Genomic DNA, 25849 nt, shown 5'->3' on the forward strand with positions numbered 1-25849 from the left:
TTTGTGATTGAGGAGGATTTTTTTTTGATGGCTACCGAGTAACTGAACGTACTTGATGTCTGCACCATTGGAATATTTTTCTCAATTAGCCATTTGCAAACTTGGCCGTAGAACCGAGTAATTTTATTTTTCTACTGAAAAAGATCTGGATGTCTCATCAGGAACGATTTTACAGGCAGGAAAGGGACACTGAAGTGTTCTGAGAGATTACCGAGATGTTGTGGTCGTTCTGAACAGTGGCGTGGCTCCGGTCGGGCAGTTGCGTAGCAGCCGTCTTCCCCGAGTGTCGGATCCGAGCTTTGGCGCAAAATAAAAACAGGTTCTTCGGGGATAGTTTAAACCGTTAACTTCTGCAGCAGGCAGCCCACTGGATCCAGTTGCAGTGAGCAGTCCGCGACACACCTGATCGGAGGGCTTAACTTTCAACGCAACGGTAGCGGGCGGGTTTTCGACGCGTCAGAGGGGGGCGGGGCCAGGGCGGGGGCCGCGCCCGCCGCCTCCCGCCGCCACGCGGGCGCCCGCCGCTCCTTCCGACGCTTTCGCACCTCCCACACTCAGCGGGAGGGGGGCGGGGCCTCTGGCGGCTCTCGCGAGGCGCCGCTGGCTGCGCACTCGGGGGGGCGGGAGGCGAGGGGCGCGGTGACGCCGGTGGTTGCCAGGCGCGGGGCGGGGCGCGGCGCGGCGCCGGCGGTGTTAAAGCCCAGTAGCCGGCCTCGCTGCAACTGCCGGCGCCGCGCCCCGCCCCTCCCCGCCGCCCCCGCCTCCCCCCGTTCCTCCCGCCCTCCGCCGGCGATGGACGCGCGGGCGCGTGCCAAGCGCTACGAGAAGCTCGACTTCTTGGGGGAGGGTCAGGTGAGCGGCAGTCGGGACGCGGTTGGGGGGGTGGAAGGTGTAACGCGGGAGACCTCTCAGCTCTCCCGCCAGGAACGGGGGTCCCCTCCGAGGGGTCGGTTGGGCCGGGCCGCCCCTGGTCAGGCGGCCCCGGTGAGTGAGTCCCTTTTGGCGGGAGGAGCCGCAACCGGCGGGGAGCCCGCGGCTCTGGGGCTGCCGGCAGCCGCGCTTGGCCCCATCTCGCCTTCTGCAGGCGGCGGCGGGGCCGCGCTGCGCGGCGGGGAGGGGGGCCCCGCGGTTGCGGGGCGAGAGACGGCCTGGGGACCCGGGTTCTGCCGCTGGCGCCGGCAGCTGTCCAGCCCGAGGGGCGCGCTCGGGGCGTCGCCGCGACAGCCTGCGGGCCCCTGGGGCGGCAGCGCGCGGCTCGCCTGCCCCGCGGTCATGGCATCCTCTCTCCCCCCTTTAGTTTGCCACCGTCTACAAAGCGAGGGATAAGAACACCAACCGAATCGTGGCTATTAAAAAGGTGAGTGTCAGAGTATTTTCCCGTCGTGTGACCAAGTGCCTGGCCGCTCTTGACCTGCCTAACGATTTTCTCTGACGTCCCTGATGGGGAGTGGGAGAACGTCTATTTCCGTTTCTGGAGTGCTTTGGTTAAATGGCCTGCTTAAGCTGTGTCTAATACCCGCCCCCCATCCCCCCGCTCCCCGCCGGAGAGAGGCTAGCTTCGATCTTGCCGCATTTCTGACTTCCTGAAGGGTTACCTGCTCTGTAACTTTTAGTTTTGGTTTTTTATTAAACAGATCTCGTCTTAAAAAACATCGCACACTTCCAAACTTCAGACTTTATTAGTCTTTGTTAGTGGCATTTTCTTTAATCGTTCTGCCTGCTGTGCTGGACTTCCTTCAGTCTAGGAATGTTACTACTCATTAAGTTCTTTAGAACTGATGGTAGTTTTGTGACAAAATTTGACAAAAAGTTATCGTAGATCTGCATCTTAACCTGATTGAATACAAATGCTAAAAATGTCCATGTTGTATTAAAGTTTTTCACTTCATACTACCTGAAGAGACTGCAGGAAGTTTCTGTATTAAAAAAAAGTGGTTATCTGTGCTTTGTGAGGGGTGAAAAATGCACCTTACAGTGCTTTTGTTAGTTAAAGGGCCTAACTTCATTAGAGGGGTCAAAGCATATCGATAGTAAGTAATTTTGTTTGATACACTAATCCCTTTTAGCATTGTAATACTTCTCCTGTATGGTTGCTTCTAGTAACAGCTATTGTGAAAAGCATTCTTGTTTGTATAAGAATATTTTAACTTTTATCATCTGGAAATACTGGCGGCAGGATTCTGGACCTGAAAATTTCAGGGCAGTAGAGGATAGAGATACAAGGACTTTAAGCCAGCCCGAGTTTACAGGGTATGCTAATTTTACTGGAGTCATTCTAAGATGACTGTCAATTACTTTGCCCCCATTTCTGCCTGGGGAGAAGCTTGTTAGTGGTATAATAAAGCTTTGTGGCTACAAACTGTTTTAAGCTGCCAGTTTGCATTATGTCTGTTTTCAGTGCTGTCATAAGTATTTTAAAAAATACTTTATTTTATAAAAGCTGATGCTGTAGAGACAACTATTGGAGTGGGGGCGGGGGGGGGGGGGGATGGTGGAACCAACCTGAACCCTACCTGGTAAAGTGCTTCACAGTACTGAAACTCATTCTGTCTTAGAGTAATACTAAAGAATGTATCCCCTGTTGTCAGGGCAGATGGCTTAACCTTATATAATATGAAACGTTTCTTTTCAGATTAAACTGGGGCATCGATCAGAAGCTAAAGATGGTGAGTTGTTTTAAAACAAATTCATGCTGCAGAAGCTGTGCTTTGTTTGCTTTGTTTTTGTAAATTGGTACGCTAGTTTCCCACACCGTAACTTGGCTGAGAAAAATGAGATCAACTCTTTTTAGCATAAGGCTTACTAGAGGACTGCTTCCCAAACTGCAGGGACAGAAAAAAGCAGCAGAGGTATCTGCATGCATAGTATATGTCTAAATATGAGTGTGTAACTGGCTAGCTTCTTCATTAAAGTGGAATACAAGCATGAATATAGCATACAATAATAATTTTTACAGCACTGAGTTTGGAATACCTTTTTGTATTCATGCATCACTGCCTGAAATATTTAAGACAGGTGAGAGTATTTATCTCTTTTTTCAGATATTTCCTTTGTTCTATTTTTGTGATTTATGCTGAGACAGAAGTTAATAAAAACAAGGTCTTAAAACTCTTTGTGTGGGTTTGTTTCATGTTGAGAAATCAGATCTATAGAGCAGTGTCTTTTGATTATGTGCTCTGACCAGCCACATGCCTTTAAGTATGGATACTGCACGTACAAACCCAACAGTTCTGGCCTTCTCTTACAGCCTGTGTGGCTAACTTTGGCTAGAATTTTGTCTTTGGCTGCCATCCTTCAGGGATCCTGCATCAGGTTACTAACTTTGTAGTGAAGAATCTTTGCTCTCAACTCTCCAATTCCATTCTAAGGGAAGAATTTTTAAAGAGAAACTGAGAGCTCGTACCAGAGTCCTACAGTGGAGCCGACTGCGAGAGGGTTGTGATCCATCTGGCCTTCAGTGGACTAATGTACTTTAAGGACAGGCGTTACTTTTGGCCTGTACAATGTCTAGCTATAGTTCAAAGATGTAATGAAAAGTAGTGATCATGTCTGGTGACTCTGTGCTATCTGATAACCTGGTGTACTTTTTTAATCTAAGCCTTTGTCCATCCAAAAGCGGCCATTATTGACTTGATTCTAAAATAGATAATTAAAATGGGCAAAGCAAGAGTGTAAAGTAATCCGTGTAGCTTTGCCCAAACCTTTGCTAGAGTCTTATGTGTTGAATCGTATCCTAAGTTTTGGGAGAACGCTGTTTTTCTGCTCATGTGCAGCTGAAGCTTCCTGCGTAACATACCACAGCAGCATTTGCTTGCTAGACGATTTTCGTACAAGCCATACATACCAGCATTTTTTAAGGATTTCTCTGCAGGAATCATGATTTGATGCAGCGCAGTCAGTGTGACTGCCAAAGTGCACTGCGCCTTGCACTGTTTTCACCCTCAATAAAATCTGGCTATTAAAGGATTCAAGCAATGGTGAGCAGCTTGTGGCCACTGTACCTTTTATGTCACAGCGTGAATATAGAAAGTCGTATGTGCCTTGCCTCATCAAATAATGCTTTGTCAAAAAGAAAAGAGATATATTCGTGAGGTCTGTCAGTGTGCCTCCCTCTGAAAATTAGACATATTGAAGAACTGATATTTACAAGACGTAGCTTTGCTTTAAAATAAAACAAAAGCTTACAATACCCTGAAAAAGGCAAAATTTTTTTTTCTCCCCCTAGGCTTTTGCTAGAACTTCCCCTTTCTTGCCAAAAGGAGGGCATGTTGCTTTGTAGCCTAAGTCTGATTACTGTGGTATAGAATTTATTTGCTGTAGAAGAAAGTGTATGTCCGCTTTCATTCTGCAACAATCTACTTATCTATGTCCATGTACTTGTTTATCAAATCGTTGAGTGGTGAGGCAGTAGTCTGTAGTAGTAAATTGACTGTGAGTAACAAAATTAGAGGTTTCTTTGGACCTTAATCCAAAGTTTTTAATCTTGTTCTCTTATCTTTTTTCCTTTTTTTTTTTCCCCCAACATAGGAATCAACAGGACAGCCCTCAGGGAGATAAAATTGTTACAGGAGCTAAGTCATCCAAATATTATTGGTGTAAGTAAAATGAATGCTACTTCCAGAATCAGTCCTCAAATACTTGTGGTACAGGTTCAGACTGAACCAACCAATTAGTTGGGTCATGGAGGTGCTACTTTATTGGAGCTATTTTTTCCAGCCCAAAATGGGCAGTAAAACAACTGTTACAGCAAAACACCTATTTCGGTAGCAAAGGCAAAATAGTTTCTTTTGAAATCCTCTTACTTTTTAGCCTGGGACTATGTGGATATTAATGGCAGGGAGAATTGTGGAAATTTAGATTACATGATTTTTCCTACTTCTGATAGACTTGCCAAAGGAGTGCAGTGCTGAATTTACCTGATTGTTTGATTCATGTGGAACTGGTGACAGCCAAAAGCAGGCTTTTGTGAGCAGTGGTGAAGTGGAATTCATGCGGCTTGTTAGGTTCTAGCGCTGATACCTAAAACCTCTGTTGGCAGGATTCAAACCTGTATCTTTTCAGTTGCATTTAGGTTGACTTCCGCTATGTATACCAAGCTGGAGCTAAAGATATTTTAAAGTCAGCTAATAGTGATAATTTAAAAGCCTGCCATAAATACTAGACCAAATGTGAATTTTCCAGATATTTTATTTACCTTTTTCAGAGTGGAAGTATGGTTCTCTTCTGTATTATGAACTTATTTTCAAAGTGGTTGCTTGAGCTATCAACATTAGAGAATGTGCAGAGAAAGATAGCTAAAATGGCAAAGGGATGGAGTATCTTTATGAAATAAAGTCTGGGATTACTCATTCTGGAGTGGAAAAGGCTGAGAGTGGGGAAGTCTGCAAAACTGAGGTAGTAGGTAAAGTGCATGCAGATAATCTGCAAAACCTCACAGAGATAGAAATAAGAGATGTGTTTAAAACATACTTGTGTTGGGGAAAGGTGTGTGTGGAAATTGTACTACTTTGCACAGTGTGTAGTCAACTTCTTGAATTTGTTGCCACGGGTATTGTAGGAGCAGATAGCATCAACGGTTCAAAAAGGAATTAGGCAAATTCATGATCCATGAGCAGGTTGTACCCCTCTTAGCAGTCCTGATAAAACTGTTGTGGATGTTGGAAGCGTAAGGGGCATGAATTACAAAAAGTGGCCAAGCTTGTAAGCTCACCTGCATAGTATCTCCTGTTACCATGGTTCCTGCAGAGGCAGAGCATCAGCACAGACACTGCTGTTACAAACTATGCAAAGACTATCCTGCAATTGCGTAATTCACATGGTCGTCATGCTGAGACTGTAAGGAATGAGCCACACCATGGAGAGTGTACCCTCCTGATTATGAAGGTAGAATACCGTGCTAGATGATCTGTTGTTCTTACTCAGCATCACACTTGTCACCTCAAGTTAAAAACTGATTTTGTTACACAGCTTCATGCTAAGAAAGGGCCATTTGGATATTCTCCAAAGAGTTTTATTTCTCTTAGAAACCTTGCTGTGAAGATGAATATATGCCTAAGAATGTCTTTGAAAGAAGGTTAATAAGCCTAGCATTTAGAGTTTCTAAATAGTGCAATCTGAAAATCTACATGCAGACTACAATGGTGCAGAATTTTGTAAAACTGGAAGTATGAGAGTGTGCTTCATCATGATGTGTTTTGTTTTACAGCTTTTAGATGCATTTGGGCACAAGTCTAATATTAGTTTGGTTTTTGATTTCATGGAAACAGATCTTGAGGTACGATTTTAAAGACTTTATTTCAGTATCTTCAAATGGTTTGAAAATGCTGCTTCAACAGTCTTACATTTGCCCATGTTAGAAAGGTGACTTTCATTATGTCAGTTCATTAAGGTCATGTCTTAAAGCAGTTGGAATAATTTGACAATTTTTGTGAGTTCTGAGCTGATAATGCCTTTACTTTTGAAGTAAAGTAAACTTGTCAGATGATCTTCAAGAAACAGATCATGTTTACCATGTCAGTTTTCTGGGACTCCAGTCAAAGCCTCCAGTAGAATCTCAGTCACAGATCAGCATCTCAGAGTGCAATTGCTAAGCATAATATCAACAAACATGTTCAAGTAAGTGTGATACCGTGTAATACTACAGTATACCAGCTGATGAGCTGGTACTAAAATCACGTGCACCTGAACCATTCTTTTGAATGTAACAATGCTAGGTGCTTGCAAATCAGCATCTTCCAGATGCTTCATTCTCCGAGACATTAAGTCGGTTTGTCCTTACATAGGTCTTTGTGTGAGATATTTTGATGCAAAATTCTTTATTTTGGAATTGTGGTATTACTCAGGCCACCGTTTGGGACTGCAGCCTGTTGTGATTGGGCATGTGCTGCATACGTGAAATTTTGTGTTGTCTTAGCTATTTTGTAAGTCTCAAACAACTTAAAGCTTAGGAAAGGCTATTGCTGAACTGGACAATAGTATTCACAAGCAATTTTGGGGGGAGTAACATAGAAAATACTTTCAAACAGGATGTTTACATAGAATTTTAATGTGAAAAATCAAAGAATGTAGAAAACAAAAGTAGATTTGTTGAAATATAGTTAAGTGGCCATACCTCATGGTCTTCTTGGAAATAGAGGAGGAAACCATTGCATTTACAAAGATAAGAGGAGTAGGTTGCACAGAGAAAGAAGGAATAAGCGGGAACATAATTTCAAGTTTACTGACACATTTACCATTTTTATGTGTACATCTTTGTCATGTAAGTTTGGGTATCGACTGGAACTGATAAAATAATAAACTCCTGTTTCCCACCAATTTTCTCATTTGTTGGTTATGCAAAGTTTGTGCAGGCTATCTGAACACCCCAATTCAGTTTCTGATTTCCAGAGTAGACCTGTTTTCTGGAAATGGGTGAGAACAGTAGACAGAGAATATGTGACAGCCAATTTGAACTTTGTCTTAACAGATGAAATAACTTTTGAGCTGAAAGAATGGAAGTAAGTTAATCTTGCATAGTAAGCTTTACTATCAATCTAACACTTTACAGGTTATTATAAAGGATACTAGTATTGTGTTGACACAATCTCACATCAAGGCATATATGCTGATGACACTTCAAGGATTAGAATATTTACATCAGCACTGGATTCTACACAGGGTAAGCATGTGCTAAATTGACAGCCTTTATGCTGTAACAGAAGTCATATTTGGTATAATTTGAGTCTAAAGTCTAATGAAGATAGTTTTAAAGTTCAGATTTTCTTAGTCTGTAAGCATTCATGCTACCTGTTTTGGAGACACAATAGCAGTACCAGAAATGTTAAGAATTACTGATGCAGTTATTTAGAGATATTCTATAAAAGTGTCTCAAGTTACATGTGACTTTGATTAGCACTGTGAACTGGGTCTAGCTGGGAAGGATTTAACTTCCTTCACAATAGCCCATATGGTGCCATGTGTTGGATTTGTGGCTAAAACAGTTTTGATAACACACCAAGGGTTTTGGCTGTTTCTGAACAGTGCTAGGGCACTGTCAGGGCTTTTTTTTTTTCCCCCCCACTCTGCCCTCACCCCAGTCAGTAGGCTGGGGGTGGGCAAGAAGTTGGGAGGGAACACAGGTGGGACAGCTGACCCAAGCTGGCCAGAGGGCTGTTGTGTGCCATATAACATCATGCTCAGTGATAAATACTGGGGTAGAGGAAGGAGGGGTTTTTTTGGCTTCCAAGGTGGCTGTTGCTCAGAGGCTGTCTGAGCATCAGTCTGCTTGTGGAACGTGGTGAATTATTTCCATTGCATTGCTTGTTTGGGTTTTTTCCTCTCTTCCACCTGTTAAACTGCTTGTATATTGCTCCCAGAGTTTTCTAACTTTTACTCTTGTTCTCTCCCCTGTCCTGCTGAGTGTGGTGGGTGGGATGAGAACACAGTGAGCACATGGCTGTGTGGGTCCTTTGCTGCTGGCCAGAGGTCAATCCACAACACCCTGTTACTGTATTAAACTGTATCACTTCCATGATTTCTACAGTTATTTGAAACATTTGAAAGATCTTTTTATTATTCATGTGGCATCTATGCAGTTAAGACAGAACTGTTCCTGCAGCACAACTAAAACATATCAAGAGGCAGGTTGGTTTTTTGGTAATATTCAGATAGGTGTAATTCACTATGATTTTCATGTATGATGAAATACTTTATTTCCTTTTTTCATTTTTTCCTCACAATGTAGACTTACAATAGAATCAAAAGCCTGCCTTTTTAGAATACTGTTACAGCACACCTGCCAGGAGATTCATTATACAACTGTTTTTGTCAGCACTGACAAAATTCATTCTTTGCTTTCTGTACTGACAGGATCTTAAACCAAATAATTTGTTGTTAGATGAAAATGGGGTTTTAAAATTGGCTGACTTTGGCTTGGCAAAATCTTTTGGAAGCCCAAATAGAGTTTATACACACCAGGTAGTTACAAGGTAAGGCATTCTATTTTGTTTCTTACATAGTGATTGTGTAGCCACTTTGCAGTGTTTCTTGAAATGTGTCATGTCAAATCAATGTGCTCAAAGTTTGGCATCTAGCTTATGTAATATGGCTGTAGTGGCAAGAGCCTCATAAAGAAAACACAAAAAGGCATTGTTTAGAAGAGTGTCTGTAAAAACTGCTAGAATATGCATCCATGGAGGTTGTTCTGGCATATGATACTCTTTTGAAATGCATGGAAGTAATATGTATCTGCCTGTAAGTCTGGCTTTCAGAGCAAGACAGCTGTTACTTTCTGTTAATTATGAGACCTAGAATCTTTTTTTTATAGCTAGTCATATTACCTATTATGAGACAAAAGCTTGAGCCAATTAAAATATTTATTAATGGGTTTTATGGCCCGCTTATTTAAGGTATGCTTTAAAAAGCCAGACTGCAAAATATACAAGGTATTTCATTTTGTCTGCTGCAATGCTAAAACTACTCAGGCAAAGCTGGTTTGTTTTTTAGCACCTTTATTCAAAAGGCAGAAATGATCCAGTAGTTTCAATGCAATGATGTGATACATGCTGCATTTAAACTTGATTGTTCTTAGGCAGTGGAAACAGCTGTTTTAAACAACTGCTGTCAGGGTTCATTTTGCGTAAAACTAGTCTCTCAATAGGTCTGTTGGTATGGAGATTTTTGGAAGCTGGAAGGAATTCTTTGTCAGTTCTTCAACATAAAATTTAAAGAAAATTATGGTTTATAACATGCAAACCTGCCTGTTAAATACTTTTTTATTTGCACATTTGCAGTTCTGTTGCTTGTTAATCAGCTCCATTGAAACTGTAGTCAATTTGTGTGACCCCATGGTGAGGAATGCACAATTTTATTCAGTCTTTCTTAAACAAAACATTTTGCAGGGTGGAGTGTCTGCAAAATATATAGGCAGGAGCAGTATCCTCTCTGTAGTTCTTGCATTGCTACAATATACAGCACTTGACATGAGCAAAGACAGGTGATTTTTCTCAAAATGTATTTTCTTTTCAGGTGGTACCGAGCCCCAGAGCTGTTGTTTGGTGCTAGAATGTATGGCATTGGTGTTGATATGTGGGCTGTTGGTTGTATTTTAGCTGAATTACTCCTCAGGGTAAGTCTTCAAATATAAGCATTTGGTATTTGCTTTTCAGTGCATTACAACTTGGTATGTGGGCTTCCTCTGTCCTGCTAACAGCAGCAGAGGAAGGCAGTTAGGCTATTTAGGAAAGGAAAAAGAGGGAGAAAAAAGCTTGCTAACTGTAAGTCAACTGTTACAGTTCACTTTAAATGTTTTTTATATATATGAGTCCTAACTTCAGGGAGCAGGTGATGGAGAGATCTCTGTGACCAACAGGCTTTAAAGCAACTGAGCAACTGGTAACTGATGTGTAAAATCTTTCCTTTCCTGTGTTTAGCTATTTTATGTTAATGTGGTGGTGGCTTAATCTTATGTTTAGCTCTGCCATCAAGTCAGTGATATCAAAGACTGGATTGCAAGAAACCTTGAGAGTCACAGAATCATTGAGGTTGGAAAAGACCTTTAAGATCATCAACCCAACACCACCATGCCTACTAAACCATGTCTTGAAGTGCAACGTCCACATGTTTTTTGAATACTTCCAGTGATGCTGACTCTTCCACCTCCCTGGGCAGCCTGTTCCAATGTTTGACCCTCATTGCAGGGGCACTGGACTAGATGGCCTTTAAAGGTCCCTTCCAACCCATACCATTCTATGATTCAGAATGTGTTTGTACTACAGAGCCTTGTTGGGTAGCTGGTATACAAAGATGTTTTGCCCTGCAATTATCAGGCTTAGCTCAAAGTTCCTCTTTAGAATTGAAGTTCAGAAGTTAATTCAATCAGATGCTGTTGCCTTCTTCCAGGTTCCTTTTTTGCCTGGAGACTCTGATCTTGACCAGTTGACAAGGATATTTGAAACATTGGGCACTCCAACAGAAGAACAGTGGCCTGTGAGTCCTTTTGTTTAACAGACTGATATTAGTTTTACTCGATACTCTCTCTTTTTAGCTTTTAAAATTAAATTAACGGGTATACCAGAATACTTGAGTAGATTTTCAGAAGGCAGCTGCCTGATCTCACAACGCAGAGGGTAAGCAGCTGAGATTTACTGTTTCTCTTGGCAAATCTCCGATCAATATAGCAATGTTAGCATTAAGCAAAAGTAATGAAACTTCTTGGTTTCCTTTTTGTGTGCATCCACTTTCCCATGGCTGTTGGTGTGAAATTATGGTTGTTGTTTTATGTTCTTGAGATGCTTGACTAATTAGTCTGCTTTGACCTGAAAGGCTTTAATCACTTTCAGAAGTAGGAACAATTTCTAAGGACTTAAATTGGCCTGGATAAATTAGTTTTTGGGATACAGTAAGCAACACCAGACCAATAGCTTTAGGGATGAACAATTTATCTCACAGCAACTGTACTGTAACAAATACAAATTAATAGTACAATTATCTCTGAGATGACCGTCAATTCAGTAATTCAGAAATGACAGGCCAAACTTAGTGTCAGGGCACACAATGACCTGCCTAATCATGGTTATCAGACAGACTAACAGGAAGCAAGGCATGATGAGGAGTCCTGAATTCCCTGATGAATCTATCCTCTCCTGTAGTTGAGTTGTGGAAGCACTCTCTGGACTTCTAACCAGTTACCACATCCCACCTCTGCTCCCTCTCTGTGCTGCATTTCCGTTGTGTGAATGGTGCTCAGATGCTACCTTGAGTAGTACACAATCACCAAATGGAGCTATAGCCATATAAGACATGTGGTCACCATATGGAGGAGAATAAGGCAATACTAGCCCCACATTTTCAGCCCTTGCTTGTGTGACTCTGTGGGGGCAAAGTGGTTGTCTTGCCATTGCAGCATAAGGACAACATTGATGTTGACACTACCCACCTCACTGGGAATGTCAGGTGTGGAGAGGGTTCTAGTCATGGAGTGATGGGCAAGGGTTAAATTGAGACAAGACGGTCAACAAGGTGGTGTGCCAAAAAACCCTCAGAACAGTGTGGGCCAAAAGCCAAGGACGGATCTTCAATATGACAACTAAAACAAGTAAGAAGCCACTCAAAATAAGGATAATAAACAGGTAAAGAAGTAGGGTGTTCCATATCCCCCTAATGGTGGGAAGCCATCCTAAAAGGGATTTCTGCCAACTGTGTTTCATGTCTTTTTTTGAAAACGCTTTACAGAATTTGTTTGATCTCTGGTACCATGATGATTAAAGTTTATTGTGCTTCTTCGACTGTGTCAGTAGTTGATGCAAGTCTTCATGTTGCAAAAACTGTTCAATCAGAGATAAACTCATACTAATAAGGGTGTGGATGATACGGTGGGTTTGGGAAGGGAAGCAGGAGACGGACTTGGAGATGTGGGAATGATGTCACACTTAAGAGAGCTATCAGAACGTTAGCCCAAAGGCGTACAGTATGAACAGAGTGAGAAAATATAAGGATCATGCTACAGAAGGGTTAACATAGGCATACAACACACAGATTGTTGATCTACTGATGTGTTGGTCCCTTCACTGATACAGAGGTATTTCCCATTTGAATTGTTTACTATCCCGCAGCTAGCTGATGATCTGCTCTTGGGTTATGGAGATACAGTATCAAAGAAGGATTTCATGTTGGGGAGCTCTGGGGTTTTCCTCCTACCTGTGTCAAAGTACTGAGATTCCATAAACCAGCTTTTCCCATTTGTCAATCCAATTTTAATATATTCAGTTTACTACATTTGAAGACATATTCCACAGTGTGCTGCAACCTGGGCTAAACCTTTAACAGTGGGGTATCTCCAGTGCTCATGCAGCCCATGAGCTACCATGGTGGTTCAGCATTCCAAGCTGAAGGTTTGGGGTAGGGTTTCATCTGCTACTGCTGGGCTGCTGTCAGCTCATGGGTGTTAGTTTCCGTTACCACTTCCACCCTTCTGCTTCATCAGTGATGACAGGGATACCAAGAACCTAATGTTGAGTGGCAATGGATTGAGTTTGTCCTTCAGGGAAAGGAATGTTGTGAAGGACATAATGAAGAATAGGATGTAAAACCCTAAGTGTAAGGGGACAATCCCCAAGCAGTTTGTCAATGCCAGAAAAGGCAAGGAAAGTGGTAAGTAAAGCATGCTGCCATTCACAATATGAGGCTTGTGCATCTTGACACCCCTTGCTACCAAAATGGATTGGTTTAGGGGTAGGTTCCTTGGAATGTCTTTCCTGGAACAGTCCTCACCAGCCACTATTTCTGCTGTACTGGACCCCAAGTTCAAATCTGCCGGTAGGAGTGAGGGGTCCTAAATATTGTTACTGCTGAATAATTTTTAGGAGAAGGGTTAAGGCCTGTTGATGACTTGTATTCCAGTCCCAGGTGAAATGTTTGGCAGCAAGGAATACAGAGGATGGACTAGCTGGCTACAACCAGGGACATGAGCATGCTGTAATTTATAAAAAGTGCCTAAAATCTCTGGAGGTTGTGTTTGGAGCAGGGAGTAGATAAAGATAAAACAAATTGCAAGGTGATTTCAGGAATACTTTTGGTACCAGCACACAAATAGACTCATACGTTCTGTGCAGGACCCTGGCATTTACAGAGAGGAATAGAAAGATTCCAGTGTTCTTCCTGGGCTGAAATTAAGAGGGACATACCTTGTGCAACAGATTCATGTGTAGGTCTGCCCAGGAGAATGTCACTGGTATTCTGGAGGCAAGAGAAGTTCATATAAGCTGCACCCTCCATAGCACATCAGAGGGACTGGGGGCTTCTAACCAGTGTCCTGTAGTGCTAATTGGACTTACTCATAAGTTTGGGTAATGCAAGGCTGGAGCTTCCAGGCTTCAGCTGATGGAATGGCAGGAGGAGCACTTGGGCCTTTATCTCCAGTGGGAAAATGGGAGGTGTGGGCAAGAGCCAGTGGCACTGATGGTGGCACTCTGTGTATTGCGTGTTTGGGAATGCCCAGGGCTGAACAGGCTTTCCCCGTTTCAAGGTGCTTTGGGTCAGGTCCCTTTCACAGAAGCGTAGGGTTTTTTAACTTATAGAGGCACAACAGGGTTTGGTGGTAACAGCAGCTGCATCTTTAGGGAGATGGGAAGATCACAGAACGAGCGCAGCAGAAACTATCTTTTGTAATAGCAGGGACTGTGTGGGGCTGAGTGGTGCACCTGTAAGGCTAGTGCGTATTGGCATGAAATGTCCTATGAGTGGACCCTATTTGACTAGTAGGCACCACCGCATCTCAGTGGGATGATGATAGGTTTTCATTCTGCCACAGGGCCTACATCTAAAGCATGATTCATAAACAACCTAGCTATGCTCAATTCTAAATCTGTGGGATTGGCCAGGGAATAGCCAGGCTCCTCAGTCATCTTGGTGCACTTCTCTTTGAACATAAGCTGTTAATGCCCAAAAGACAGAATCTATATTTCCTGGTGGAATTTGTAGGCAGGTTCCAGACCCTAAAGTTAGGGTCTGGGCTTCCAATTCTGAAATTTGGATGGTATCCCCCTGTTATATTTGCAAGCCAGGCTAAGTAAGCCACAGTAACAGATCTGCAATAGTGCTTGCTTAATTTGGCTAGGTGTATGTTTGTGAAGGGGACTGTAGAGATACTTGCAATGCCTCCAATTAGCATCGTACTCGGGTTCAGTAACTGATGGGATTCCTAAGTCAGGTTGGGCTTCAAGAATTTGATATATCATCATGTGAATCCAAATCAGACCAAATATTTTCTTGCCAGTTGCCTTGGTCAATATATAAAGCTTTATGTATTTTTGTTACAGAAGCTCCCTTTTCTGTAGCTTCCAGCTGCTGGTTGTGTTTTTCCCGGGCAGGTGGTGCCAGCAGGGGGACCACAAGCCGCTCTGTCTCCATGAAATCCTGTACACTTTTAATACAGGCCGTGGCAAGAGTTATGTCTCCAAATGCAGGCCAAGTGTCCAGCTGGGCTTGAGCTCATCCTTTTTGTAAGGTGAGAGCTCTGGCTTTGGCTGCGTTCAAATGGTGCTCAGTATTTCTGAGACAATGAGCAAAGAGGAATAGGCAGAGTAACTTGCCCTTCATGTTTTTTGTCTTTCTGAATTTCTCTAAAGGAGCTAGGGAAAGGGAGCAGGCACTTCCCTTCATCAGAGAATCTGGTGGTTTTGGGTGGGGCAAAACAACCAAATAGGGCACCCACTACAGGGTTGGGGCAGGTAACAATGCTGTGTACCATATGCCACTTCTGACAGCAGAGGTGACCCAGCCAAGTTACAGGTACAGGGTATGGTAACAGACACCAGACCAACAGCTTTAGGGATAAACGGTTTATCCGAGAATAACGGTGCAGTAACAAATACAAATCAGTAGTGTCATTATCTGGGTTGAGATAACAGTAAATTCAGTAATTCGCTAATACTGGGCTAATGTCAGGGTGCACAGTGACCTACATAACCATGGTTATCAGGCAGGCTGATAGGAGGTGGAGCATGGCTTCTGATGACCCACTTGGACCAGCTGATGGGTAGGGGGGTCCTAAATTGCCTGATCAGATGATCCTCTTCTGTAGTTGAGTTGTGGAATTGCTCTCTGGACTTGCTATCCAGTTACCACATCCCACTTCTGCTCCCCCTCTGTGCTGCATTTCCTTTGTGTGAATGGTGCTCGAATGCTACCTGAAGTGGTATGGACTGTAGCCATATGCAGAAATAAAAGGCAGTACTAGCCCTGCACAATTTTGTTGTTGTTCTGAGATTCTAAATGAAACGCATGGAGATTTTTTTTTAATTACATTTCTGCTTTCTTTGAAGAGGAAGAGTTAAGATATAGGTGGGGGGAAAAAGAGAATAGGAGTCTTGTTAGCATGACAAGATGATGTATTTCCAGATTAATTTGCAAGCCCATGCCTTTCAAGAATTGAAAACTTTACTGTCAAGATTATAACTGATTGAGCACGTTTTTCACTTCAGTTTTAGTATTTTATTTTGCTTGGATAAACTTACCAAAGTGTGATGACTAGATGTTTAAAATACTTAAAATACTATGCTTGGATAATTGTCTGTAAAAAGATCATTTCTATGATATGAAATCAATCTCATTCAAGTTATACCTACAGGAGAAAAAAGTACACAATTCATCTGTTATTTAAATGTTTAGCCTATTTTCCCTCCCTCCCCCTACTTCCTAAATATAACGTTTATCTGTTGTGCATTGCAAAAGTAAAAGTAGCTCAAAACACTCATGATGATCAGCTAACTTTGAGGAGGAGGCCAGTGTAACTTGGAGAAAATGCAGACTGGCTCTCTGGTGAATCTTGTCTCTTCCACCATGTCAGTTCCTAAAAGAAAAAGGTTTTAGTTCATTTGTCTGTACCCACTCTAAAGTTCTTTCATACTTACTTTCTTTGTAAGCAGTTTTTCCTTTTGTACTGGTCACCACTAAAGCACAAAGGAAGAACAAATTACTTGGAAAGGAAAAGTGTGAAACAACTGTAACTATATTTAAAGAAAAAGTAAGTCTTTATGACCTACTAGTCCTACATAAATTATTTCAGTGACCAAGTATTATCAGGGTCTTCTGAAAGATAATTTGATTCTACTGAAAGACGGCCATATGAAGTTCCCTTTCTGTGAAAGGCTGAACATTGTCTAACTTGAAAAACATACATGCCATGTTTGTCTTTGTAGGGGATGATGAGTCTTCCAGATTATGTCACATTTAAGTCTTTCCCTGGAATGCCACTTCAACATATCTTCAGTGCAGCTGGTGATGATTTGCTCAATCTTCTGCAAGGTTTATTCACATTTAATCCTTGTACTAGGATTACAGCTACTCAGGTATAGTACACTTGCGTTATGTCCTAATGTTCATTAACTTACTGTTAATATCAGATAAACGTGCTTTGAAGCCAGTAAGCCATGTTTGAAATGAAATGTCATATAGCTCTGTCTATGAAATACTAGAAACGTATTTCTGGTGTTTTGTAGAGAGCTCTGAAAGACATGAATAATGCTGATTGATCATCTCCATTCCCAATGTAGAGCAAAGGTTGACAGCTAAAAGGGGTATGAGTCATGGCTTTCAGACAGTCAGTATTTGACCTTCAACGTTCAGTCACCTAAAGCTTGAAACTTAAGTTTTAACATAGCCAGTCTCACTCCCTGGTTTTGAAAGGTTTTCATCCTTAATTCATGTAGTCTTGTCCTCAATTTGATTAAACTTTTTTGATTCTTTTTTTAACATGAAATTCTGTGGTGATTTAAACCAGCATTCTGATCTGAATATCCTTTTCCATTCTACTTTGGTAAAACTGATCTCAATTTCACTACTCCTTGATGGAGAGAAATAATGGACTTTGAATGAAAATCTTGCAGAATGTTCTAGTTCAGAATATTGATTTCTGCTATGAAGAAGATACGGCAGTTGAAAGTTTCAAAACTGTATTTCTGTCACCTTACACTGTTAGGGAAGCATGCAAAGAGACAGACTTGTCCCCTTAAGGCCAAGACTCCCTCATTGCTTGTTAGACAAGGCAGATCCCAATCCAGGAGACTAGTACATATGTTACATTATCTTTCTTCTAGAAGACTTTTTCAGAGCACATTCAGGGATTTTTTGGTCACCATCTTTAAGAACTTTCAATACAAGTTTCCAGATAATTAATTCTGCTATGCTTGAGACACTCTCTGTACTAGTTCATGGGTATGAAGTAATTTTACAGGTCATATTGTAGGATGGTGTCTTGAATATTAAATATATATGATTTTTCTAGGGTAGCATTTTTATTGACAATGTCACAGTTTAAGGCGAGAAACAACTTGCACTTGCTGTATTGGCTTGATTTATAGCTGGTATTGAATACCATGTAACTGACATAAGCAAGAATGTAATGATTATCTAAGAGACAGCTTAGCCTCTTGTCCTTAAGCACAGTTTATGGAAGCTGTGGAATTCATAAAACTTAAAATAATTCATTCATTAAAATACATGAAATTAACGCTGCTCACTTGTGTTTGTCTTCTGCTCTAATTCTGACTACATTTTTCTCACAGTTTACATTGTAGAAACAGCACAGTTGAAAGTCTGGGGGAAGATCTATCTGTCATAAAAGCTAACAAAATAGATGGTGTCCAGGTCCTGGATCTGACCAAGACTTTCGATATATTCTTTTAATCTTTCTTCATTCATACTTTCTTCTGTATCCTCTCATCTCATCTGTCTATTCAGAATATAAGCTCTTCAGAGCTAGAAACTTGCTATTTGTGCAAGAATTCCTGCAGTATAGTCTAGAGTTTTTTTAGGATATCTGAGCACTAGTTGAAAATAGCAGTATGCAATTATCTCTTGGCTTGCAAATCAAAATGCTGTGGTACTTATTGAGAACACAAATCTTGATTTGCCCAAAGGCCACCTTCTAGTATAAAAAGTGCCCAAGTAGTTTTGAAGTCACAATTGCAAGTGCTTTATTTCATTATAACCTCTTCATAGATTGTGTTCTGACACTTTATACTAATTACTTGGTTATTTTTCTTCCATTATCATTAAGGCATTGAAACAGAAGTATTTCAGTAACCGACCAGGACCCACTCCAGGAAATCAGCTACCAAGACCCAACTGTCCAGCAGAAGCTGTAAGGGAGCAACAAAATGCACTTCTACATTTAAAAAGAAGAACTGAAGGAGCAGATCAAGGTAACTTCTTAGTGTTTCATACGTTTTAAAACAGGAGCTACTTGCTCAGAGAATGTGATACTTCCATTGTTTCAGGACAAAAACTTTCTGAATGTACTACATCCCTAGGCACCAGCTCCAGCTGAAGACCTTTAATGATTTACGTTTTAGGATAAATGCTTCAGGGTGAGAATTACTTAGTTCTGTGTTCCAAGAGAACTGGTACAAAAAAGAGCGCTTTTATGACTATTATGAATCTATTTCTTAGAAGAAATATCTAATTCCATTAAATTCTATAATGGAGTGTGGTAATACATAGTAAATTACAGGTTATTATGAGGCCCTTTATTTTGTTCTGAGACATCTTACTGAGGCAGAAGTAACATAACTTTACATCACTTAAAACAAAACAAAAAAAAAAGTGAGGAGGGAGAAATAAACATAGCATTTCATCTTTCAGATGACAGACTAGAGAATGTAAATTGGATTCAGAAGGGAGACTTCTGTTCTCTCTTAAACTAAGCAAGTTAACTGTTAAGATTGCTCTGGTCTAATGTTAAGGAACATTAAGCACATCTCTGTGAGGCTTTTAAAAGTAAAATGTTTTAATTCACTAGCTTAAGATTCTAATCTCAAAGAAAAAATTAATCAGTTGACTCTTTGCATACTCTCTGACCACAATACCATGGGTCAACTGACATGTGGACTCTTGTCAGGTTGCCATAGCTTAAATAATTAAATTAAGCTTTTTAGCTCCTTTTGCAACACCATGTGAGTATCTGTGGTTAGTGTTTTGGAGTACATGCCCTAAAATAAGCCTGTTAACTAAAGGATGGGAAAGAGGAAGAAATGCTTCCTTGAGTTCTGTGACTTAACCATTTGAAATCTTGCATTTGACAATGAGCAGAGTTTCCAGAGCTGTATCAAGCTAGAACACTAATTGCTTTACTGTCTTTCCAAAAGTCTCATCTTCAAGAGGATATAAGACTTGTGTGTTAAATGCCAGGAGTTTTGAGATTGGCTATAACTAAGGCATTTAGGATGTCAACATTACTTTTTGAGACATTTGAATATCAATATAAAAAGCAGAATCATTTCCACTAAGTGCTTCTTGAAGCATATCAGAAAATCCATTATGCTCTGTTACTGTCTTAGCTGGGCTGACAGAACCTGAGAGTCTCAAAGGTAGATCCTTTAGTGCCAACCAACATTAAAGGGGAGCCAATGTTAGAGCTAGCAAATCTGCTTCCCTGGATTTCATTTGACATCTTTACATGGCATTATCTAAAGTTAAAATCCAACTACTAGTTTGGAAGAACAATCCTACTGTCTTTGTTTAAATAGAAACATGTGCTTCAAGTTTTATTGCTATTGAGGGTGGAGGTGTGCAAAAGTATTTCAAAGAAATAAGTTGCATCACCTGAAATTTTTGGGCTGGCCTGTGCTTGCATCTTGCACAGTACGTTCTCTTTCCCTCAGGCCCTCTTGAGGTAGCATTCTGGAGCTTAGCAGAATGGACTGACTGATTACTGATGGATACTGTCATAAAATGTTGGCACTAGGGGCTGGCTGCCAGAAGAAAGAATTTATGCCATCCCCATAAGTGCTGCTTTTCCACAAGAACAAACGCCTGTGGGGTGTGTTCACCAAACTTAAATGTGCAGCAGCTGTACTTCTCAAAAAACAGCCTTTTTATTGTCAGGGGAAAACTGTCACTAGATGGGTGACTGCCTGTGAAAAGTATTAAGCATGCATCATTTCTAGATATTGCTACCACTTACTTCTGATCAATGAGATATGTGGAGACACTGATGCTATGATGACATCATTGTCCATCTTCTCTATTCTGGCAAACACTTAATCAAAAGAGCACTCCTTTCCGACGACACCAATTTCTAGTCGCATTAAACTGCATTTCCATGGAGCCACAAGTTTGCAAAACAGAGTATAAAAGATAAAGCATTGAACTTTTTCCTGAGTTAATGCAATATAGGGAATCTGTCTCATTTCAGAGCTATTCTACATTGGTTTGGAAAAAAAGACCATTCTATTCATATCTAAGGTTAAGAATTTGTATTGTTTGGACATTTGTTTGAAGTTCATGGGTGTGATTCAATGTCAGTGTATCTTAGAGGAGACCTCTGCCTGTAGGGCAGGCAAAATGGTTGGATCCTTTCATAGTAAGCTTCATATCCATCCCAGAAGGGAACTATAGTTTATTCTACCTACATTATAAATAAGTAGCATATGAAGAACTGAGAGGACAAGATCTGGAATAGTATCAGCTGTACACATGATGAGCTAGCAGTACTTTTCTGATTCTAACAAAGACATGGTTAAAGAATGAGGCAGAGACTAAAAGGGCTTAAACTAGTTCCTGCAGACAGTTTATTGCTGGGTAGTGACAGCATGTAAAAAGCAATCATTAAGAGTGTATGTGTGGTGGGGCAGAGTTACGCTTTGGAATAGCTTGCCTTTCTTAGGTTTAAAAGTAGAATTAACTGGCTTTTTGTACTAACAAAGAGAAATACTTAACATGTATCCCAAATGTAATTAACAGTTATAGAATTTGGGACTCATTTGGAGTATACATACTGATTCAAGTGGGCTTTGATTATAGTACTCTTTCATAGGTTTATTGGAAAAAGTCATCATGCTTGCTGCTGCAGCAAACAGCATTAACCAGCTCAAAGTAGAAGTATCTCAAGAATAGTGTCAAATGAAGACTAAAACCTTGAGGAGGGGGCTTGAACCCCTTTACTTTGGTAACGATGTGATTTACACTTTTCAGGATTACCAAAAAAATTGATTTTTTGATTGCTGTGGATGATGGATGAAAATGAGTGAAAATGGCTCAAGTCCCAACCATTGAAAAAATGCTGTTAACAGTCACTGGATGGTTATTGTAATATTTTTGTATGTAAAATGTGAATTTAATACGTCCTTACTGAAACTGAGGTTTCATTAACCCTACTTCCTTTTCTGAATAAAAATACTTTTTCAAGCAAAACAAGAAGATTCCTTTCTCTGGTTTGCTGTCTCATTACTTTGACTCATGCTTCGAAGTAGTTACTGTCAAAACTGCTTGCTGGCTATATTTATACAGACTAATTTTGCAGAACCTTTATGCTGAATTATATGCTATCCTGTATAGATGCAAACCCTAAGTAGGAAAACAGCAAATGCAGCCCTATCACCCGGAACTTAGATGTATAGATGATTGTCTGCCACCCCTATAATAAATGTTGGAAAAACTGTATCATTGTAAGGGAAGAGCAGGATGCTTTTTTTTGTTCCACTTAATATGCCAATGTAATAACAAATGAGTTTGCATGTACTCTCTCGGCTGTCATGCATTAAGACTTTCCAAGGACACATTCACTATATTGAAAATAATATGATGCATAGATTGAATGTGAAGTGTTGGGGGGGAGGGAGGGGTGGTTCAGACTTCAGCCTTCCAGGAGAAATTATCTGAGTGCATAAAAATACTGTTTCCTTCACAGCCTCAATTCCTTCACAATTGCAATAAGAGATGGAGAGAGAGGCATCTGGGAAAACTATATCAGCCCTCCTGTCATCCTGTGGCTGTTGAACAAATCACAGTGCAGATACTGGGCTCAGCTCTGCTACCTGATTTCCAGCATGGCTGTGTTGCAAAGTGGCTGCAGGGTAACCAAACTTCTGCAGTGGAGAGAAACAAGCCTGTAGGTGCTGTTGATGCAGCTTAACTGCATGCCCACCCCTGTTGTGCAGTGGCTTTTGGAGATACCTGGTGAACCATTGTCATTTTCCCACCTGTGAACTGCTTTCAGCTTTCTGTTTTCTAATGTATGTGGCAAGTGTATTAGTAGAAGACACTGAAGCATGTAGGGGAAGAGCTACTGTCTTGCTCCAGTGTTACTTCATTTTACTCCTACCCTGAGCCAATGTGAACTATGCTGGCCTTGTAAAGCACAACAGTTACTAGTCTCCCAAAATACCCTACTGTGTTCTGTATTGGTTGTTGGCAGTTCAAAACTGAACTTGAAATTTCCTACTAAGATACAGAGAAAATGTTTATCAAATAAACATGAGTTACAGCAGTTTTTACTCGATGTAATCAAACATCATCATCCTGAACTCAGGCTCGGGTTTTAAGAGAACTGCAATCCTACTTCTCAAAGGCATGGGTACAAAAATGTGTTAATCTGAATAGGGAAGAGACAGTTAGGAGTACTGCAGATTTCTTTGCATTGGACTTTAGGTCAGCATTCTGACTAGACTTCAAAGCCTGGAAACCTTCAGCCCCTAAAACAGATACTCTAAAATGCACTATCCTAACTATTGGGTATAACAAGTAGAGTTTGCATGGCAGTGACAATGTTAAATATTCTGTCAGCACTGCTTTGAGAGTAACATCATTCCCTTTTTGTCAAATGCTGCGTGTGCCTAGATGATACCTTTCCCTGAAGGAAACCTTCTCCAACAGAACAAGTAGCAAGCCTCTAAGATCTTCTAGGCAAAAGTTGTGGAGTACGTAGTGAGTTAGATGGGCAGTCAATGTTTGAATGTCTAGAACACAGTTACTGTGCTCTGTAAGACTGGGGTTGAAGAGAAAGGGTATTTTGTGACTAAGGCTACTGTCTTGTATGCTTTGAGTCATGTATTTACCACAGCTGATGCTCAAAAGTAGCAATGTTTCTATATAATATAAGTTCGGGAGCTGTGCCCTTCCAGCTTCCACACTGCAATTCATTTGGCATACTGTGTACTGCATGTACGGTCGGGGCCTGTTCTGTACTGTGAGGCTATACAGTAAGTCTTGTTTTAGCTGAGTTCATGAACAAAGCCACCTGTGTCAGGGACTAAAACTGCCTTGCTCTTAATGATGGTGTTGTGCATAGATGAAGTGTATATACATCACAGATTAAGGTAAGATTAGAAAAAGGATCAGCATAATATTTTTTCTTAATCTTAGGTTTTTGAATAGTTTAACTTTTATGACTTAGATCAGAACTCTGGAAGTGATATTAGGGATTCCTGGTGACTATAATTTAATATGCAATTGGTCATCTAAATACTATTTCATTTGTGACTTGGTTATCTTGTAAGCTTTATATCACACTAATCATGCTTCAGGTTTGACAATCTGTCTTTTATCACACCAACTCATTGAATATACAGCTGCTGCAATCTACGTGGCTTCTGTTCAGAACCACAACAACCAAGGATGGTTTGTCTTGAGCCTGCAATGTGCATGCTTGTGCAAAGGTCTAAGTTGTACACTTGTGCAAACTGGAACATAATCTAAATGTCTTCTGTCTTGAGTTGAGACAGTTCTTCTGCCCTTACCACCTCTTTATCATGAGTTACTGCTGTTTCTTCTTGAAAGGTTAGTACTTGTCTTTGCAAACTTGATGGCTCTTACCTCGAGGCTTAATGGAATTCGAGTAACTTCTATGTATTTTACTGCCATTGTTTATAAAATGTAATTAAAACTTTGTTTTCTTCCTTCCACTTTGTTGCCACAATAAATGTAGCAAAACTCATTGTAAGAGCACACAATACAGAAGGGTTAAGTGCTCTCTGTTTTAAACAAAACTGATTTCATTTTCTCACAGATACCAGGATTACTTGTGGTGGCATGGAGAACAAGGACTGCTAGCTATCACGTCCTCATCTTGTATCCCTGGTTCTTGATTGGTGCCAACGCTGTGTGATCCTTGCAGCCCTTTTGTTTTGACAAAGAAGGCTCAGAGCCAGACTGAGTGTAACATACAGTTGTTGCTTTGCATTGTGGTATTTTCTTATTGATGGTGTGGCCCTGATGCTGTCAGCACTCTGGGCAGCACTGACAGTTCTTTGCTTTTACCTGTGCTCATTCCCGGCTTTTGTGACTGTTCTTGTTCTCTTGCCTTGCTGCATGTACACCCTTCGCTTAACTCCTACTCAGCCGTGTCTTCTAGTGCACAAATGTTTATGCTCCATGTGCTCTAATGTAATGATTCCTTTACAGAGCAGGTTTCACCTGTGACCCCTCAATACTCACTTGCTGCTTGGAGAGAGGGGAGGGATCATTACAAAAAAGACTATAGTTAGGCCTGTTTTTCTTTGAATCCTCTGTTCCCCCTTGCATTTCACACTCAACTATGTCAACTTCATCTCTGAGGTAAGGTATTCTCTCCACATAGTTGTAATAAAATTGCAGGATAAAATGGAAATGGGTCTGGATTTAGCTTGTCAGGTTGAGATAGAGAAGCTTCTCAGAGAGCTAAACGGAGTGCTTTGAACACTTATGGCAGGCTGTGTTTTGACACACACCTTGCTGGTATCCAGTAGTGTGAGAGGCTGGGGAAAAGACATGCCTGGCTGCAGTCTCATTTTGGCTCCAAAAATACAGCATTGCATAGGAAAACCTGTTGATTCTAATCTTCCCAAAGACCCACTAGGAATTGGATTAGATTTGTTCCTCCTGTAGCCCACTGCCACTACCAAGAGCGCTCAAGAGATGAGCTCTGTTCTCACTAGCTTGAGAACTGCACTTGGCCACATTTTCAAGCTTCCCCAAGTAGAGCTGGAATAAAATCTCAGTTTTGATGCTATTGAACTAGCCTCATATCATCTCTGTGTTCTATTCTTTTTTTAATTTGTGAGCAACTTAGAAAATTTCTACTTATTTCCTTCTAGAAACTCTCATTCTTTTAAATAAAAGGTCAGGGGGGTGGGGTCTGTCTCTTCCTTTCAAAGAATCAAATCCACAGGCAGGCAGGTCCTGCACAAGTATTTTCCAAGAGACTTGCTGTGTGGTTAGCGCAGAGGCCATCCATGTTGTGACAGTTTCCTCCAGTGCTGCTGGCTCAATTGTGCCCAAAAACCTTCACACTTAACAGCATTCATTACTCTGACAAGAACAGAATCGTATGCAGAGCGGGGAGGAGGAGAGGGTGTATTTCACTCTTAATAAGAAAGCATTAATGGAATGTGGTTTACTACCTACTACAAGACATCTGTGCCACTTCAGCAGGGACACTGACAGTTACACTAAGCTGACTTTCACAACAGTGTGAGCTATGTGCTTTGGGAAACCTACAGTTTGAGCCAGGCTGGTGGGCAGGTACCCTCAAACAATTCTGATGCCATCCTGCATAGATTTGGCATCTGTGAATGGATATCCCTCTTAGGTTTTTTTAAGGAAAAAGTTCACTGAC

At 41.1% G+C, this 25849-nt stretch overlaps 1 protein-coding gene across 1 annotated transcript; it reads left to right on the forward strand.

The window, feature by feature from the left end:
- Positions 1-792: 792 nt before the first annotated feature.
- CDK7 (cyclin dependent kinase 7) lies at positions 793-24306 on the forward strand (the record flags this gene model as incomplete). The annotated part of the gene is made up of 12 exons (XM_082013463.1): positions 793-852; positions 1298-1357; positions 2633-2666; positions 4528-4595; positions 6206-6274; positions 7547-7657; positions 8848-8966; positions 10006-10105; positions 10879-10965; positions 16677-16826; positions 18536-18680; positions 24263-24306. 12 exons carry the CDS (start codon positions 793-795, stop codon positions 24304-24306), a joined length of 1047 nt encoding a protein of 348 aa, XP_081869589.1.
- Between the last annotated feature and the right edge of the window lie 1543 nt (positions 24307-25849).

Source organism: Phaethon aethereus (genome assembly GCF_964289735.1).
Source record: "Phaethon aethereus genome assembly, chromosome: Z".
Lineage (NCBI taxonomy): Eukaryota > Metazoa > Chordata > Aves > Phaethontiformes > Phaethontidae > Phaethon > Phaethon aethereus.